Raw genomic sequence first — 19,249 nt, 5'->3', positions numbered from 1 at the left:
CTGCCTTTCCCTACTTCCTCGCCTCCTGTTCGCCCTCAACCCCCTGGAATCTAGTTCCACTAGAAACTCCTCTGATAAAAGCCACCCACGAACGCCTGGCTCCACACCAAACACAACTGGCCGCGTTTCATCCCACTCTGCCTCGGGGTCACCCCTCCATGCTCACGCTGCTATTCCCTGTCTGGGAAGTCTCTCTCTCCGAGTTTTCCACGCTCTACTGTGACTTTGTGTGACCCTGTTCTCACCCCGCTCCCTTTGCCAGGCTTCGTCAGGGCCTCCCACCCACACCTCCTTCCCGGACAAGCTCAGCCACCCCCACGGCCACTCTGTCCTCTGGTCAGGGGAGAATCCCCCTCTCTGCCATCTGCCCTGTCTTTGGAGTGGCGGGACTCCTGGCCAGCTCTGGGCTTCTGTCTGGGCCTGCAAGCACCTGAAATGAGGGGGTATGAGCTCCAGGACCTTCCTTCTCCCCCAGAGAAGCTCTGTTCTGGGCCTCGGGCTGACCCTGGGCCCACTCTTACAGCTTCTCCATCCTTCCAGCTGCCATCCTGCTTCAAGCCCTATCATTGCCCACCTAGATGACCACCCTCGTCTCTTTCCTGGTTCCTCTGCCCCGTCTTGCCTTCCGGGCGGATGGCTCCTTCAGCTAGCTGTCAGAGTGAGCTTGTCACTCAAAAACGCTGAAATAACCACCCCAGTTTCCATTTTAACATCCCGTAATGATAGTGCTCAGCAATAAGAAAGAATGAACCACTGATACATGCAACAACGGGATGAATCCCCAAAATATTATGCTGAGTGAGAGAAGAGATGCAGAAAAGCACAGTGTGTGACTCAGCTCGCACGAAATTGTTGGATCGGCAAAACTAATCTGTGGTGAAGAATTCTGATGGGCGCTGGCATCTGGGCTGGGGGAACACTAGGAACTTCCTGGGGTGGTGGGACAGCTCTGAGTCCTGATACGCATGTGTCAAACTGATAACACATTTCACGGTGTATAAATCATACCGCAATTTAAAAACAAAGAAACAAAAAAATAGTCCCTTTATTTTTAAAATCCTGCAATGATCCTCTCTTGCTTACAAAGGCTGGACCTTCAAAGTTTCATTCCAAACTGCCCGATCCTTGCCTGCGTCTGCAGTCGGTCCCCTGACTCCATTCCAAGCCCTGAGCTCCAACCAACCTGAACTTGTGGTTGCAAGGCCTCACAAACTCCTTATGCCCTTGTGACTTTGTCCCTGCTTCTTCCTTGAGAGCAACTTCCTTTGCCCTCCTGTCCAACCTCGGAGGGTCTTTGCATCTCCCAAGACTCAGATCAAGCCCAAACTCCTCCATGAAAGCCTCACTTTCCGCTCCCCCGAAGAACCTTGTTTTGGGCAGGCGTTTTTCTTTCTTTCTTTCTTCCTTTTTTTTTTTTTTTTTTTTTTTTTGAGACAGACCTCTCACTCTATAGCTCTGTGTGGACTGATGTGACATCATAGCTCACAGCAACCTCAAACTCCTAAGCTCAGGAGATCCTTCTTGCCTCAGCCTCCCAAGGAGCTAGGACTACAGGCACCCACCACAACTCCCACTAGTATCTCTATTTTTAGTAGAGACGGGGTCTCACTCTTGCTCAGGCTGGTCTCCAACTCCTGGGCTCAAGCAATCCACCTACTCTCGGCCTCCCAGAGTGTGAGGATTACAGGCGTGACCCACCACCCCCAACACTGGGCAGGCTTTATACTTCACTCTGTTGTTGACACATCTTAGTCCTTCAACCCCAGGGCTGGGGCGGGGGTGCGGCTTTCTTCTTGCACCCCATTTCTATTTCCAAACCATCACTCCTCTTCTTCCCCTTTTCTATGAGGGCTATTTCAGCTCCGCTTCAGTCCTATAGCCCCACTTCTCACTTCCTGCAGCACCGTGAACTTCCCAAAGGCAGGGGTCTATCTGTCGTGTCTCCATGTCCTTGGCATCTTGCACAGTGCCTGGCTTATTCAGAGTTCCCAAATAAAATCTGATAATCGTAGGAAGAGAGGGACAGACAGAAAGCGTTACTTCAGAAGTGGCAGTGCCATCATTCATGACCAAGACTGACTCACTCCAAAACCTTCCTTGGTGACTTTTGAAAAAGCAGATGGGTAGAAGCAGAAGTACAGGGGCAAGAACAGTGTCACCCGACAGCGGAGTGGTAACCACACAGCTGACACCAGCACGAGAGGGGGCCAGGTGGGGAGGAAGCCCATGCTCCTCTGGCTGTGCTTCTCTGTCTCCACCAGCCTTACCCCTTTTGTCACAGAGATGTGTGGCCTCCTCTCCGTGCCACGGGTCTTAGCGAAGGGGCAGAACAGCCATTTCATTCTCAGTCAAGCTGGGTGACGTACAGGAAGTCCTCACTCAGCATTACCGGCAGGTTCTCAGAAACTGTGACTTTAAGTGAAACAATACATGGCAGGTCTTCAAATAATATTGTTTTTGCTCAACGTCATTTTGTTGCAAAGTTGATGAGAGAGAAAAAATGGTTTTGTTATATTAATATTTCATTTCACTTCAAGTTAGCCTTTCCAGGAGTCTATGGATGACGTTGAGGACTTATTGCGTATCCCAGTCCATGGCTGGGCATGAATGAAAATTTGGAGGGGGGTGGGGCCTTGGTGTGTGTCACACTTTATGGGGGCAAGACATGATTGCAAGAGGGACTTTACCTAACAATTGCAATCAGTGTAACCTGGCTTATTATACCCTCAATGAATCCCCAGCAATAAAAAAAAAAAAGAAGGTCAAGTAGAAGCCAAAAAAAAAAAGAAAATTTGCATCCAGAGTCTGTTTCCTGCAATCTGCTTTACTTCTCCACTGTGGTCATCTTGGCACCCTTGACTTTTGTACTTAGAGTGGAATCGCTATATTACCAGGCAGGTGTATGTTCAGATTCAGTGGATAACAAGGTAGCAGGCTTCCAAAGTGGTCTAACCAATTCACACCCACACCAGGGCCCGGAGCTCTGGGAGCCCCGTGTTCTTGCCAATGTTTGGCATTGTCCATCACTTTCACTCCAGCCATTCCAGTGGGGTAAATTACAGTCCTGGACTCTGATATTCAATTTGCTAAACTAAGACAGTTTTTTAAATGGATTTTCCTTCACGCCAGGGCCAAGGTAACTAAAAGAGAGGCACACCTGCGGGCACTTGGGGCAGGAGGGGCGCAGACCCTAGGGCAGTGTTCTTCAACCTTTTTTTATCTCATGGCACCCTTGAACCTGGGTAAACTTCCACAGCACACTTAAATTAATGTTGACCAAAAAAAAGAATATACTCACTGTGCTTTGAACTTCTTTTGAAAATAATTTAATTAATGACCTTTAAAAATGTTTGTGCACACCTATGTCCCTCTCACAGTGCACCAGTGTGCTACGTCATACAGAAAGAGAATCACTAGTCTAGGGAGAGCTGGGAAGTGGCTCTGGGTACAGGAGAAAAGCTAGGATCCTTCAGGCTAATAGGCCCCTTCCTGCTTAGGAATGGCTCCCTGATGGATCCTGTTAGAAAAGGAGGTCCAGAGTGGCACGGTTTAATACCCTTGAGCTTCTGGTGTGACACCTGCCTTCTGGGCCTGTGTAGGCTGGCTGCTCAGTGTCTAGAGTTGCTGACTCATTTTCCCTTCTGGATAAGGGGACATAATATTTTCAGCTCCAGAGTTTTGGATGCTGACTGTGGACTCTGCCTCCTCTGCCCCCAAGCCCACCTTGTCCCCCTTCTTACCTGACTGAGAGGTCACCAGGGCTTTATCCTCGCCCTGCCACCAGCCAGTCCTCGGGGTTGGGTACCAGTCGGGTGGTGGGCTTGCTTTCTGGAAGGCCCCGTCCTTTGGTTAAGCCTGAGGCCCCAGCATGAGCCTTTCTTTGACCTCAGTGGGGTGGGGGTGGGGTGTTTTTGTTCCCCAGCTTTAACTTGGAGCCTGGCTATGACTTCCTGCATATCTACGATGGACGGGACTCTCTCAGCCCTCTCATAGGAAGCTTCTATGGCTCCCAGCTTCCAGGCCGCATTGAGAGCAGTAGCAACAGCCTCTTCCTCGCCTTCCGCAGCGACGCGAGTGTGAGCAATGCTGGCTTCGTCATAGACTACTCAGGTAAGGGCCCTGGTGGCAGAAATTCCCAAGGGCAGGGCCGGCCAGACCCGGCAGGGGGAGAGTGTGGTGCAGTGAGAACAGCACTGGGTGGGACCACGGGGTGGAACCTGCCTTCCCTGGGGTCCTTCAGGTGGCCTAGTCCTTCCCCCATACGCCCCAGGGCTGGGAGAGAAGGGAGCCAGCTTTCTGCATGTACCTCATTCTTATTCCCAAACCATTACTCCACTTCTCCCCCCTTTTTATGAGGATTATTCTTAGCTCTGCTTCAGTCTCCTAACCTCACTCCACACCTATCAGCTAGTAGCTTCCTGCTCACTTCCCTTCACTGAGTAAGGGTCTAACCTCAGGCTCAATCTTCCTCTCTACTACAAAGCCTCCCACCATCCTGGTTGACTTCAATACCCATGTGGACAGCCCATCCAACCCTAGGGTCACAATGCTGGGCCTTCTGTCCCCAGGACACTCCTTGCCCATACTCTGGCACCTTGTTATAGACATATCACTTTCTAACACTTCCTGACCACATTTGCATATCCTTCCAGATGTCTTACCCCGTCGTCACACCTTTGAATTAATTAAGGCAAGTTCATAGCATAGGGGTCGAATGCAGGAGTCAACAACTTTCATCTTTAAGGCAGTAAATACTGCAGGTTTGCCTCTCACAACTACCACTCAGCTCTGCCATGTAGGACTATAGCAGACATGGACGAAACATCATGCAATTGGTGTGGTTGTGTTCCAGTAAAAATTCACTTGCCTGGTGAAAAGCATAGACTGTCAGACTGATAGTTCATGTATTTATGTAACCTCTCAGAACCTCCATTTCTTTATCCATAAAATGATGGCAGGAAAATACCTGTCTCAGAAATAGAAGATGTCTCCAAAGTTGTCATACACAGGGAAAATGAGAAATCGTAGCTAAATGTACCTTTATGTACAAAATATTCATTATAAAATTTCACAAAGAGTTGACCAATACATAGAGAGCATCTTGCAAATATTTTTTATAAGTTTGTAATGGATATTTTGTAACTAAAGGTACATATAACTACAATTCCCCATTTTCCCTACTTCTGATGACTGTAGGGACATCCTATATGATAAAAATCGGTGAGTCCAGGCATCAAAGTCCATGGTGCCTGGCCCACCTCTCACATTCTGTCTTGTTTAAATGTTGTTAGAAGAAGTAAGAGTAGTTCAGGCTCTCGAGCGCTCCACTTTCTTCTACTCTGTTAGACTATTTTGGACCTTTTCTTCTTCCCTAATTATCTCAAACCCCATTATCTTTATCTTGGCTCCATTTCTTACTTGATTTGTGAGCTCGGCAAGTTATCTCTTGGAACATCATCTACAAAATGGTAGTAATAATAATTAGATTGCAGAAGGTTAAGATTAAAAGATATTTTGTACATGCATATTTTATACGATATGTGTACTATGTATGTGGAGTGCTCAGTATCTAGAACACTCTGCAGATAATCTAGAGATGATCGATTTTGGTTTTGTTACGATAACCCAAGTTCACCCAGACCTCATCAGCCTGTGGCTACAAATGGGATCACATTACCAGTTAAAATTAAAAATCCTCTGGCTCACATTCCCACTTGCAGAATGTAGGACCTCAGCCACCTTTTAAAGTGACCCTTAATTAAATATTTCTGAACCCCAGGGAATATTTCCCATGAGCTCACAAATAAAGCCCCTCCTAACCGCTGCTCACTGAGTGTTTCCCAACCACCAGTGCTATCCTGCGCACTTCACGTGCATCAATTCGTCGACCACCCCCTAGCTCTCAGCTGTCTGCTATTTGTTAGATACAGTTCTAGAAGATTAGTGCGCAAGATAGAGAATGTTTTGCTTGTAGCCTTCTAACCCCAAGGCCTGGCCTGGGAAAAGGATATTTTACCATCCTCTCTTCCTCTAGGTACCTGCCATGTGGCAAACTTTCTGTATCCAGACCCTTTCCCACATGCTGATACCAGATCCAATAGTCAGACGTTTGGCTTTCTGACAGAAGGCACGACTTAGACCCAGCCTGGGATTTTTCACTGCTCCACCCACCAATGTTCCCATTGCTGTATCATCATCATCATCATTTTGTTATTATTCATCTCTTTATCCATATTCCCATCAGTACCCTCAATTTTCCTGCCCCCTGGTTCTTCTATTGTGTAAACTTTACAAACCTGCACCCTTTGTGAAACCCACACCCAGGCAGCTAAGGACAGCTGAGCAATCATGATGCTTAGAGCCATTCCAAGTAATGTCCTTAAACCCCAGCTAAGCCTTAGCCACCATCAGAGCTGCCCCGACTTGTTACAACTGAGTTAGTTCTTCTCCTTAGTGGAGATTCTAAAATTTCACCCCAAAGGTCATCACTGAGAGCTCATTCTGATGAGATGATTTCATGTCCTCTTCCCTGGATATAGTAAGCTACTGACTAGAACCCCCATCAACTTACTCTTCCATCACTTGTTCATGGCAGCCTGGCTATGGCCATCCCTCCCACCCCCCAGGTTTTCTCCAGGAAAATTCATGGGCTGAAAGCCACACCCCCAAGTCCTCCTTCCCATGAAGTTCTTTCCATTTCAGCTATTGGTCCAAGGTAGCATCTAGATGGGTCCTCAGATCCAAAACACAGCCCAGGGAATCAGGCCTTCCCAGCAACCATCAGAACCAGCCAAGCGGTGGAAGAAAAGCCAGTTACTAGGGAGAGGCGAGGGGAGGTGCAGCTTACCAGCCCCCCCTCCACTGGTTCATTAGGCTCTGTAGTCCAAGTATCAAGATATAGATAAATGGGGGTGTTTGGGGGCATAGGGGGTTCCTGCTGAGAATCTCAAGCTGCCTGCCTTCCCAGACTGCACACCTAATATTAGTCACCCCCTGCCACCTCCCCAGGCCTCTGGTCTGGGGAGGTGGCATTTGGTGGAACCCAGGGACCCCTTCCCTACCCTGTGGCCCCCCATCTTGGGATCCCTGGATGCCTGGAACAGGTCTACTTTGCTATCAGGGGGATGATACTCTCCCCTGCTCAGTATCTTTCTTTATATGGTGGGCTACATCACTTATTAACTGTGATCTGAAACAAGTTTCCTAACTTCTCTGCTTCCTCATCAGTCAAAGGGGGATAGTGACGTGAGATGGAAGAGCCCTTGCAAGGATTAGTGAGTGGGCACACACCCAGCAGAGTGCCGGCACCAGTAGCTCCTGGTCATGCGCTGTGGTCTGCCCCTTTTCCACCCCGCCGCCTGTTCCCTGTGTGTGGTATTTCATTTTCGGTGCCCTTGTGGAGAAGAAAAAGGATGCGGACTCCTCCTCCTGGGACTAACCCTGGGGATCGCAGTAAATTTCTTTTTTGTTTCCTGGAGACATGAAGTGTCAGCACAATGCTTTGCATGTCAGTGAGGGTTATTCATAACATGGAAACTTGGGGGGAGTCCATAGCAAAGAATTTAGACATCCTGCACTCTGTCAGTCCACAGAATACCATAGATGGAGATGTCACCCACCAAGGCAGGGCTGGCTCATCAGGAAGAGAAGAATTAGCATCCAGAAGTCATCTAAATCTATGTCTTTAGAGAGAGTCAGGCTTCTGCTACATGTAAGGCAGAGGATCTGGGTCTTCTGGGAGCTGTGGCTTCAGGGGTCCTGCTTTTGGAGGTGAAGGGAGCCTACGAAAGCCCCATACAGGGAGATGTTGCTGAGTAGGGCTTAGCACTGTGAAATCCACTCTCCAGGGTCAGTCCTTCTTCTGACCCAAGGTGGGGAGACCAAGAGCCTTTCTCCACATCCCAGCAACTTCCCATGTGTGAAGCTGAAACAGTTCGGTTAATCTTAGGGAACATTTAATTTCCAACCAAAAGCCTACTCAGACCATTTTAAGGGGGGGGGGGGGAAGAAGAAGAAAGAAAAGAAAAGAAAAAGGAAAGAAAGACTAATTTATTATAAGAATACAAGAGGCAGAAACCCACTCAAAACAATCCAAGACAAAAAGGAGATGTAATTATAGGAAAACAACTAACAAGCAAACTAATTTAAGCTAAAAAGGGCTCTGTATCTTAACAATACAGATAAGGAGAACACAGTCTAACAGAAACTGGCAAAGTATTTTTCAAATACAAGATCCCAAGGGCAGGAAGCATAAGGTCCCTAGGGCTTGAAATCAAGATGGGAGAGTGAGGTTATCAGCCCCCTCCAGGACCACTCCTCTGCCTCCTCCAATCTTTCTGAATATTTGCTGCATTCTTCCATCTCTGCAGATCAGTGTTCCTGGCTTCTCCGTTCTCCTAGGATCCTAGGATAGGTGTGGCTGCCTTACTCTTGACTTTGAATCACGTCCCAGTTTATATTTCAATTCCAGATCCCAAAGGGATCATCAGAGGGTCTGGTTTAATTCATGCGTCCACTGAGGAGCCTCCTGGGATTAGGCTTTTGCACTAGGGGCAAGGGCAAATCAGGCATTTTTATTCATTTGTTCATTCAGTAAATATTAATTGACCACCTACCATGTGCCAGGCATTGTTATGGGGTGGAGAATAGAGCAGGGAACTAAAGTCTCTGCCTCCGTGGGGTTCACATCCTGGTGATGAGCAGACTCACAGCTGTTTCCCCTGCAGATGAGACGCTGGAGGCCCACCTAGTTGTAAGGCAAAGAGGGGTGTGTTTTCAGGTGTCTCTGTTCAGTTGCCTCTGGAGGTGTCTGTGAGGTCTTAGTGATCCCTTCCACTTAGTGAGGCCTTCCAGGAGGTGATTCTAAACTCAATCATGCCATCTGTGAATTTCTATTCCTTTTTTCTTTTCTTTTTTTTTATAATTTCAGATTAATATGAAGTTACCAACAATTAGGTTACAATGTTTGTGTTTGTTGGGTGGAGTGCCTATTGTATCTGTGTCCTGCAGCCAGGAGATGTGCCATATAGCCTTGCATTATGCCCATTAAATAGGAACACACCCATCTCCCTCCCTCCTTCTCTCTCCCCCTCACTTCTTCCTTCTCTCCCCATCTTGAATTGAACTTACTTTTTCTCTCATGTGGGCATGTATTAGATCATCTACTGGCTTCATATCAGTATTGAGTACACTGGATACTTGCTTTTCCAGTCTTGCAATATTTCACTAAAAAGAATGTGTTTCAGCTCTATCCAGGTTAATAACAAAAGATGTAAAGTCTCTATCTTTTTTATGGCTGAATAGTACTGCATGGTATATATATACCACAGCTTATTCATCCATTCCAGGGTTGATGGGCACTTAAGTTGTTTCCACACCTTGCTGATTAAAAACTGAGCTATGATAAACAATCTAGTGCAAATGTCCTTATGACAGAATGATTTTTTTTTCTGGGTAGATGCCTAGTAATGGGATTGTGGGATCAAATGGAAGTTCTGTTTTGATTTCTTTGAGGATTCTCCATAGTTCTTTCCAAAGAGGCTGTGTTAGGTTGCAGTCCCACCAACAATGTAAAAGTGCTCCCCTCTCTCCATCTGTGGATTTCTATTAAACCATTGCTCAGAGACACTTCTCATGTGAATAATTCTTCTGGGTAGGTCTCACTTTTGCTAAAAGGAAGCAAAGGAAAGAGGGAGGATCCTATCTTTGGATACAATTGCCAAAAGAGAGTCTGAGCATGTTCATTGTCTTTCTGCAGACCAGAGATATTAGCAAAAAATGGGTGGGGTGGGGTGTGAAGACCTTTATTCTCCTCAGTGTAGTGGCCTCCCCACTGGGCAGGGACAGGATAATACCACCGTGCATGCTCGTGTGCACGACCATTCATTCACTCAGCGTAGGCTTAGTGACATCTGACTTCCTGCCACTGGAAGGATATTGAGAAGATAGCCCTGAGCAAATGGTCATGGTCCCTACCCTAACATACCTTAAAGATGAGTGAGGGAAGCAGACAATGACTAAGTAAATAAGCAAGAAATAAAAAGCTTAAGAAGTTGAGAGGAAAAAAAGAACAGGCTACTTTGAGGGAAAAAAAAAATGGGGGCCCCACTTTAGAATGGTGGTTGACAAAGGCTTATCTGAGCTCGGGCCATTTAGACAGTACCCTAAGGGTTAAATGGAAGCCTTCTCTGTTCGAGAGTGAGGGTGGGGGAACAGAGGGGGTTTCAGAGGGAAGAGTTCCAAGCATGTGTTAGAGAACCTGCAATAACTCAGGAAAGGCCAACACGAATCAATTTTTATTGGGAGGTACTAAAAAATATCTATTTTTCACGTTCAAGCCCTTGCAAGTAACACTGCGGGCTTGGGAGCTACGGCCAGATTTCCACGCCTGCTACCACCCTCCTTCCCACCACCTGCTGCCGCTATGGGTCATCCTTTATAAAGTCAAAATAAAAATATCTGCATTTTTGCCTATTTTTAAAGTAACGCATGTTTGTTGGAAAAATTCACACACTATAAATGCAGGTAAGCTAGACCCTTCAGAACAGAGCATCCTCCAACAACACCATCCCCTGAAGCACCATTATTAATAACTTGTTATCTCATTTCAGGTATTTTCTATACATATAAAGCAATGTAAATTCTATACTGGGGTTGGCAAATGTTTTCCAGCCAGGGAGGAAATATTTTTAGCCCAGATGATCTCCGTTGCCATATTCAGCTCTGCCATTGTAAAGCAGAAGCAGCCACAGACAACGTGTAAACAAATGGCTGTGTTCCAATAAAACTTTATTTACAAAACCAAGCAGCCAGTGACCTGTGGGCTGTAGTTTGCTGAACCCTGTTCTGCATGAAAGAGATTACACCATGTGTACTAATCCATGTAATCTGTTCTTTTGTTTTTATGTTTTTCCTCAACAATAAATCTTGGGCTTCTTCCCACATCTGTGTTCAAAGATTGTGCTATTCTTTTTAAAAGCTGCTTGGATTTCAGTGGATGGCTCTAGTCCAGCCTTTTAACCACTTCCTTACTGAGTGAACGTTTGGGTTGTTTTCAGGGTTTTTTGCTATTAACAAAGTTTGGAGGTAAGCCTCATCAATCAGGACCATCACAGAGAAGCTGGATTTTTTAATGTTCCAATTTTGGAGAACTTGAGTTTTATTTATTATCATCATCATCATGATGTTTTAGTCATTATGAATGAGCTCTGGTCTGGCAGACTGCAGATCTGATTTTGGTCTTAATTGCACCTCTAAATAGCTGAATGACTTGGAAAACTCATTGTTCTCTTTCATTGCCACATTCCTCATCTATAAGCCGAACACGAGCAAACCTGGCCCTGCTGAGGGTATCGTGAGATGCAAATGAGATAACAGATTGGAAAATGCTTTGCAAATTCTGAAGTGATACTCCTATGTAAGGGGCTATCATCATTATCATTATCCTTGTCGTTATTATTAATGTGATAATGCTTGGAATGATGAGCTCATCTTCCTCTGACATGTGAGTAAATATAGAACAGTCTGGAGATGGAATCATTGATGTTGATTTTCCAAGCCCCGGTGTGTTCAGCCAGATGATTCAGTCGCCATATATTAAGTCTCTATTATGTGCCAAATGTGGCCAACCCCGGTGCCAAGTTCTGTGCTAGTTGCCAGGATTGTGAGAATACCAGGTGTTGGTTCTTGTCCTTCAAGAATTTGGAGCCCACTGGCAAGAAATATCCAACTTACTAATATAATGTGATACATGCTATACCCGGGAAGCTGGGGGTACAGAATTCTGCCTGAAAAAAAGTCAAAGTTCAGAAAGCCTTCTCGGAAGAGTAAAGGAGTTGGCTGCACAAAGTAGGGAAGAAAGGACGTTTTGGAATCTGTAAAGTTCTGGGGCAGTCATACCAAATGGGGGTTCAGAAACCCAGCTGCCTAAAAAAGGTAAAAGTTTACTTCTTATAAAAGAAATCTGGAGGTCATGGCTTAGGGTTGGTGGAAGGCTCCACCTCGGCTCCTTCCATCCTGCTCCCCTGTGCTAGTCTGTAATTCCCAAGGTGATCTCGGATCCAAGGTGACGACTGAGGCTGCAGCCATCGGGGCTGAGTTCTAGACTGAGGGAGGAGGAAGGAAGGAAGGAGGGAAGGGCCAGTGAGCATTCTCTCAGCGGAGTCAACTTCCCTTCAGCAGCCTTGCTGGAAGTTCCACATTAAAATCCATGAAAGATATTAAGTACATACCAGGCACTGGAATACAGCAGTGAACCAAACTGAAAAACTGTCCTTCCAGAGCCTACGTTCTAATGGAGGAAGACAGAAAAATAGAAGGTAAATACATAATAGATGAGAGAGTATTAATCAGAGTGGAGAGGGAGCAGAGAATGGCAGCAGAGAGCACTGGGGAGAGGAATATTGCGATTTTAAACAGCTGCTTTCAGAGTATCACTGAGGGAAAGACACTGATCTCAGTCCTGAAAGAGTTGAGTGTGGTTGGGGCCAAGTTCACAAAGGGATGACAGGAGCAGAGGTCACAGAGGGGACCTCTGGGGACCGCATGCACGGGCCTTGGAGGCCTGAAAGGATTTTGGCCTTTTCTCTGAGTGACACAGGATGCTATTGGATTGTTTTCAGCAGACATGATCTGAATCGTGTCTATATCTCCTTGGCCAGACCTAACTGCCTATGAAGCTGGGAAATACAGAATTTAGCTAATGCCTTGAAGCTCTAGATAAAATCTTGGTTCCACTGTGGAAGGATGAAGAGGGGAAATGGATATTGAGAGCCTCTTATGACCTGTGTCCACTTGGTTCCAAGCTACTTACTTTTTCTGAACTTCAAATAACTCACTTTGAATTTATAAAAAAGGACAGATGAAACCTAAGACATGGTAACGTTTCCCTGCACACCCATAAAGGTGGACATACTTTAATATGTAAAAAATGTTTCCTAATCAAATAGATATATCCACATCTAAAACATAATAATTACATTCTGGATATTTATACAAAAACTTTGTGGCCTTGTCTGCCAGTGTGTAGTGTTTCTTTTTCAATAAAATAGAAAAGTCGCCTGTGTGTATATGTACATATATATGGTCCCTGTATCTCTGCAATTCACAAATGGGTGACCCAAATGCCAGTTTTATTCTGGCCAGAGCCACTAGGCTTACAGAGAGGACAGATTTGACCAAGAAGTCAAGGCAACACATCACAGGGCACACGAGGCAATGACTGAGGGGACCATTGTCTGGGTCCCACTTGAGTTTAAATGCAGTAGCATGTCCAGGATTGCTCCGTGGTCATAGGATGGTCAGAAGCCTCAAATGCAGAAATAGCTCAACTCGATGGCATCTAGACTCTCAGACCCCCATCCCCATCAGTCAGCCGGCTGATTGGCAGCTGGGCGGCAGCTTCCAGGTACATAGGTAATAAGTACTACCCTCAGCAAAATTTTCCTCCCAAGCCATTCTTCTCTGGTGAGTAAACCCTGATCCCTCCTCTTCCAGCTCTTTTCTCCTTAGCTCCGCTCTTTTAATGTCCGGATCCTTCTGCAAGTGCTGTCAGCACCTCCTTGTGAGCCCCAATCTCTAGACCTCTCTGGTGGTGCCCCTTCCCCCACCCCGGAGCGTAGCCTCCAGGACTCCAGTGGAAACCTGTTTCTCAACTGGGTCTTCCTAGTACTGACTGGACTTGGCCGTGCCCTGCCACTGCCCAACGCTGATGACAGGCCTCATAAAGTGTCAAAGAGCTTAGAAGGATGACAGAGGAAAGGCAATAGTGGATGGACGAGAGTGACGGCTCCCAGGAGCTGCTCAGGATTTCCAGCTGGTGGTGAGGGATGCTGTGGATCTGCTACTCCCAGTCCTCAGGCAAGGTCAAGTACAGTCTTCCTGATGCAGAGGGACAGAGTAGATGACAGTTAGGCACAGCCACTGTATGACAGACTGGGGAGATGCATAAGGATCAATAGCCAAATGGGCAAATCCTGAGGTTTTAATAAACCAGCAAGCACTCAACATCCGGTGCAAAGCCCTAGGAAATGGTATTGAAGGCCTCAACTTGTCCCAGAGGTTGGATAACCCAACCCAGAAGTGGAAGTGGGGTTTTCTATGTCCTCTCTAGATCTAAGCATTGGTATCTATGCATTTACAAGTGCCTGCACCAGGCCCACCTCCCCAGCTAGCATATGGATGGGGCGGGAGGGAGAGGAAGAGAAGGAGCAGTGTCCAGAGCCACACTGTCCACTCTGCTCCCCAGCAGGAGAAAAATCCCAGTTGGCCTGCCATGACGGGGGACTAGGGGGCAGGCTGTACCTACACACTGGCCTTTACTGCAGTGACGCTGCTTATGGCTGCGATGGGTCAAGGACCATCAGCTCCCACCAGTCAAAGCAACACATGCTTCCCCCAGGACGGAGCCAGGAGGGGCATGAGAGAGGGCTTCAGAGGTGTGGTTCTAACCCCTTCTTCTGTGCACCACAGTCCCCGTCAAGAATGTGGTCAGGGAAGGGGAAATCTCCCTCTCTAATATGTTTTTCATATTGGTTTCTAACCAAGTTCAAAGGAGTTTCTAGACCTGAGGAACTAGGACTGATGTGCTCCCTGCAGCCAACAGAGGTGGGATTCTACGCATGGGCACTGCCCTAGGTAGGGGACAGGCTACTAATGGCCCTCTGTGTGTGTGTGTACGTGTGTTTGCTTTTCTTTTACCCAGAAAACCCACGGGAGTCATGTTTTGATCCTGGTTCCATCAAGAACGGCACGCGAGTGGGATCCGACCTGAAGCTGGGCTCCTCCATCACCTACTACTGCCACGGGGGCTACGAAGTTGAGGGCTCGTCCACCCTGAGCTGCGTCCTGGGCCCCGATGGGAAGCCCGTGTGGAACAATCCCCGGCCGGTCTGCACAGGTGCTGGGAGCCCAGGGATGGGGTCTGGAGGCGCTGAGGGCAGCCAGAGGTGGGAGGGGCTGGCCTCTATGGGAAGGGGACCGTGGTCCTCAGGGTGGCTCTTCCAAGTGGGCCCTGGCAAGCCAGGGTTTGCTATAAAGGAGAATGGCTGATAATGCACCAGGTGTTCAGTCCCCGTCAAAATGTCATCGCTCCTAGATCACATAGCATCCCCAATCCCATTCTGATAGATGCTCATGTCCTCGAGGCCCCCAGACATGCCACACCAGGGAGCCCATACCAAGGAGAAGGAAGTTTAAAGGAGGCTCCTAGGAAATCACTGAGAAGTCAGATGTGTCTAAGTAAGGCCAGCCGAGCAGCCTGAGGCCAAGTAGGTCTGGGCTAGCCACGGAGGGGTCCTGACAAGAGGGGCAGAACCTCCATGCACGGTGACCACCCAAGCTAAAGAGCTCAGGGGACCCTCTTGGCTGAGGTAGGAAAGGCAGGCTCCGAGGCCCGCTCCTTGTGGAAACTAGACACCATGGAGGGGAACTGAAAGTGGCTGGGTCACATGGGCTGGCTGCTCTCAAGATGCTTCAGCTCTCTACTCATGCAAATACTACCCGCCTGCATACAGACATCAGCCGTGGGGCAGCAGGTCTTTTGTAAGCAAAAGAATTCCTACTATGCTCCCCAATCTGTGCCTATAGGAACCAATGTCAATGTTAATGTTTCACAGCTAGATAGCCAACATCTGGCCAAGAGGGTCCACTCATCAGGGTGAGTTTTGGGCTATGTGCCAGGCCAGGGATGCATGTCCTTGGGCAGGAGAGGACTGTGTCCTCAGAACTAACCTTCTACACAGTAGTGACCACCCACTTCAGGGCAACGCCACCAGGGCCAGAAGCTCAAGCTAGAAGCACAATGGAAGATGGACTCTTGATGAGAGGCCCAAAAGGTCACCTGGCTCTCTACCTGGTTTCTCTTTCAGCCCCCTGTGGGGGACAGTATGTGGGTTCAGATGGAGTGGTCTTGTCCCCCAATTACCCCCAGAACTACACCAGTGGACAGACCTGCTTGTATTTTGTCACCGTGCCTAAGGACTATGGTATGGGATTTCTTCATTTATATGTATTCTGACTCCTCATCCTCAACCCAACATGGGCAACTCCTCAGGCCCTTCCCAGTTATCCCCTCCCATTGTGGAAGCAGCAGAACAGTCTCCCACACAGGACAGCAGAGTGCTGATGCTCTGACAGACACGAAAGGGAAGAAGGGCACAAGTGAGCCTCACTGGAACCAAGCGGAGTTGGTCAGGAAGGAGAGAAGGCAAGGTGCCCTTGGGGACAGCCCAAGTCCGAATGGAGATGCTGCAGATCCAAGCCTGGTGGGAACCCAGGAGCAGGCGGCCAAGGGGCGGGTAGGAAAGAAGGAATAGAGTGGAGCTGGGCTTGGAAGTGGAGGTGAAGGAGATGGAGCCTCATCCTTCTGGTGTCCCATCTGAGAACCAGAGCCTGGTCCAGGGGATACAGGTAGGACAAGCAGGAAAAAAGTGAGGAGCAGGCCCATGCCCTGAGAAAACTAGAGAACCCTCCATATTCCAGGAGATGCAGGCAGAAAGAACCAGGCTTATTACCTGGTTGGCAGTGGGGACATTCAAGAGTCCTACCAGCCCTGCAGACATTCAAGATGCTGGAAGGCAACCAGGTGCCTGGTCCTCCTCTTCATAGTAGGAGTAACAATTTCTGTTTCCAAACACAGCTGGTGTGGGGTATGGCAAAGGGCATCAGTATGTCTTAAACATCTAGGAGAGGATCAGGGCCACCTCCAGAGACCTGGCTGCTTTTTCCCAAAAATGGGATGGGCAAGCACAGGCCACAGCCTGATGCTTGAGTCATTCACTAGAAGTTCAGTAAGCACCTCTTCCAAGCCCTGCAGAGGTCAGGGAACATGCCTCACTCATCTCTGTCCCATATGCCCAGAACTTAACACTACCCAAAATGATCTTGTCCATTTGCTTAAGTATTTAATTGAGTTTGGGGTCTGTTGGGGTTGTTTTTGACTAGAATGTGCACTCTGTGAAAGCAAGGGCCCTACCTCTTCTTTTCACCACACATGAGAGAGCAATGACATATAACACACGTATCGCGTGCACACCCAACATACTCAGTGCACACATGTGCACACCCAGCATACTCAGTGCACACACGACATGGTGCACACACAGCATATGCAGCATACAACATACTCACAATATATACAGCATGTACACAATTCTCATGCACATGTGCAACACACAACACGTGTAGCAGACACACAATCCACACATGCATACACAATATACAACATACCTACACACACAGCGCACAACATACATGTACAACACGCATAACACATTCACGCATAGCACACATATACAAACAGCATATGCAACGTGCATGATACACGTAACACACATACACAATAGACACACATAATGCACACAACACAGGTGTGCATGTGCAATGCATGCCACATACATGCATAGTACGCATGTATGCACACAACACAGGCAACACAGTACATGTGTGCACACAACACAGCATACCTAACATGTACAAGATGCGTAACACACGCACATACATCCTACTTCCTATGTGCTCAAGGCTCCAAAGTGCAGCAGAGTCTGCCCTGGCTCTTGCCCTAGGTGCAGGAGGCCAACGTCGAGACAGGTGCAGGTAAATTAACCCAGGGTCTGGAGGTAGCTGCATGGGAGCTGTGCCTCCTGTGGCCCAGGAGTGACGCCAGCTCATGCAGCAGGAACTGGCAGAGGGGGAGGGCTGAGGAGACCCTGACAATGTACAGCTGGTGACTTGAATACCCATCAATTGGCCAGGCCCTTAGACCTTGTCTGATTGAGGACTCATGAAGGCTGTGGCCCATCAGCTTTTCAGCCCCCTGGCCCAAACTAGCAGAGTAGCCTTGGGCAACTGTCTTAAGCTCTGAGCCTCAGATTCCTGTCTACAAAATATGGATACTATCAGGAAGAGTCATGGTCAAAAAAGATGATGTACATAGCAAGGACGGTTCCTGACCCCAGTAGGTGCTTAATAAATGTCATTTTCCCTCTTCCCTCTGGGCTTTGCCTATTCTGGGGACAGTTTCTCCTTCCTCGGGAGGAGGCTGCTACTTACCACCCTCCTTCCTCTTAGTGGTAGAAGACCTTGTGTCCAGGGGCTCCCTGTTCTGCTGGACCTTTGAAGAAAAAGAGAGAATGTGGGGCCCTTAGATCACATGGAAAATGGGGGGGAGGGTACCGAAAGCCCTCTCATGGGCTTATTCCTGAGAATTAGGTTAGCTCAGGGCCACCTCCACCAGCCAGATTCTGTGGATGTAGTCCCTGATATTGTCAGCTATGCCTTCCCACTTCCCTGGTGTCCTGCCAATGTGCTAATCAGCCAGTAGAAAGCCTCAGCAAGCCATTAGCCCACAAGCCAGCAACTTCCTCCGGGTGGCCCTCCCCCGGTCTGGGGCCCCCAGACCCCCTCTCTCCCTGCCCTGCTCCCAGCACGCCTTCCCCACCTTCCACACGGAGCTCTCTGCACTGTTTCTCCTCCACAGTGGTGTTTGGCCAGTTCGCCTTCTTCCACACGGCCCTCAACGACGTGGTAGAGGTGCATGACGGCCACAGCCAGCACTCCCGGCTCCTCAGCTCCCTCTCGGGCTCCCACACAGGTACCCAGGGCTCAGCCAGCATGGGGATGGTGGTGGGCTGGGGGCACCACGGCCAGCTGTAAAGAAGGAGGCTCTGGGATGATGTGGCCAGAGGTGCAAGCACACAGCCTTGTGTTTCTCCTGGTGCTGACTCTACCAGGCCAACTCCTGAGAGCAGAGCTGGGGCTTCACCCAGGCTGTGTCCACACCGCCACCAAGTGGTGCAGCATTCTCCTGTTGGTTTATCAGACTTCCGATTTTTTTCTAATTATAAACACAATTTCATTTTCATTATAAAAAACTTGGGGACAAACCAAAATAACAATAGAGAGGATTAAACTACAGACCTCCCAAAAAGAGCCACTGATAATATGGAGTGTATTTCCTCCAGTCTTTACATCTACTTAGACCTGATCTTTTACATATGTTATTGAACAAACAATATACATATTTTTATTGAAATATTCACTGCAAGCTTTGCTCTGTCATTTTTTCCTTCTAGAATAGGATTTTAAATACTGTATTATAGTCCCCCACATAATTATTTAACGTTGATGTAATGAATTCCCTATTACTGAAAATTTGAATTGTTTCTAATTTCTCACTCTTACGGTTAGTAATTCAATGTATTATATACATAACTTTATACACTTCTCTGACCTTAGACTATCTCAAAGTAGA

General features: G+C 47.8%; 1 protein-coding gene across 1 annotated transcript in view; it reads left to right on the top strand.

Moving 5' to 3' along the window:
- The window catches only part of CSMD2 (CUB and Sushi multiple domains 2), a 580,815-nt gene that overhangs the window by 462,145 nt on the left and 99,421 nt on the right, over nt 1–19,249 (top strand). The window contains exons 29-32 of the mRNA XM_053576806.1: nt 3,923–4,110; nt 14,702–14,896; nt 15,867–15,983; nt 18,476–18,589. Of these exons, the coding sequence (XP_053432781.1) occupies nt 3,923–4,110; nt 14,702–14,896; nt 15,867–15,983; nt 18,476–18,589 (614 nt within the window). The remainder of the gene's footprint in view (nt 1–3,922; nt 4,111–14,701; nt 14,897–15,866; nt 15,984–18,475; nt 18,590–19,249) is intronic.

This window comes from Nycticebus coucang, chromosome 22 (assembly GCF_027406575.1).
Source record: "Nycticebus coucang isolate mNycCou1 chromosome 22, mNycCou1.pri, whole genome shotgun sequence".
Taxonomy (NCBI): Eukaryota; Metazoa; Chordata; class Mammalia; order Primates; family Lorisidae; genus Nycticebus; species Nycticebus coucang.
The sequence above is the reverse complement of the archived record's forward strand: the minus strand, read 5'-3'. Positions and strand labels throughout refer to the sequence as shown.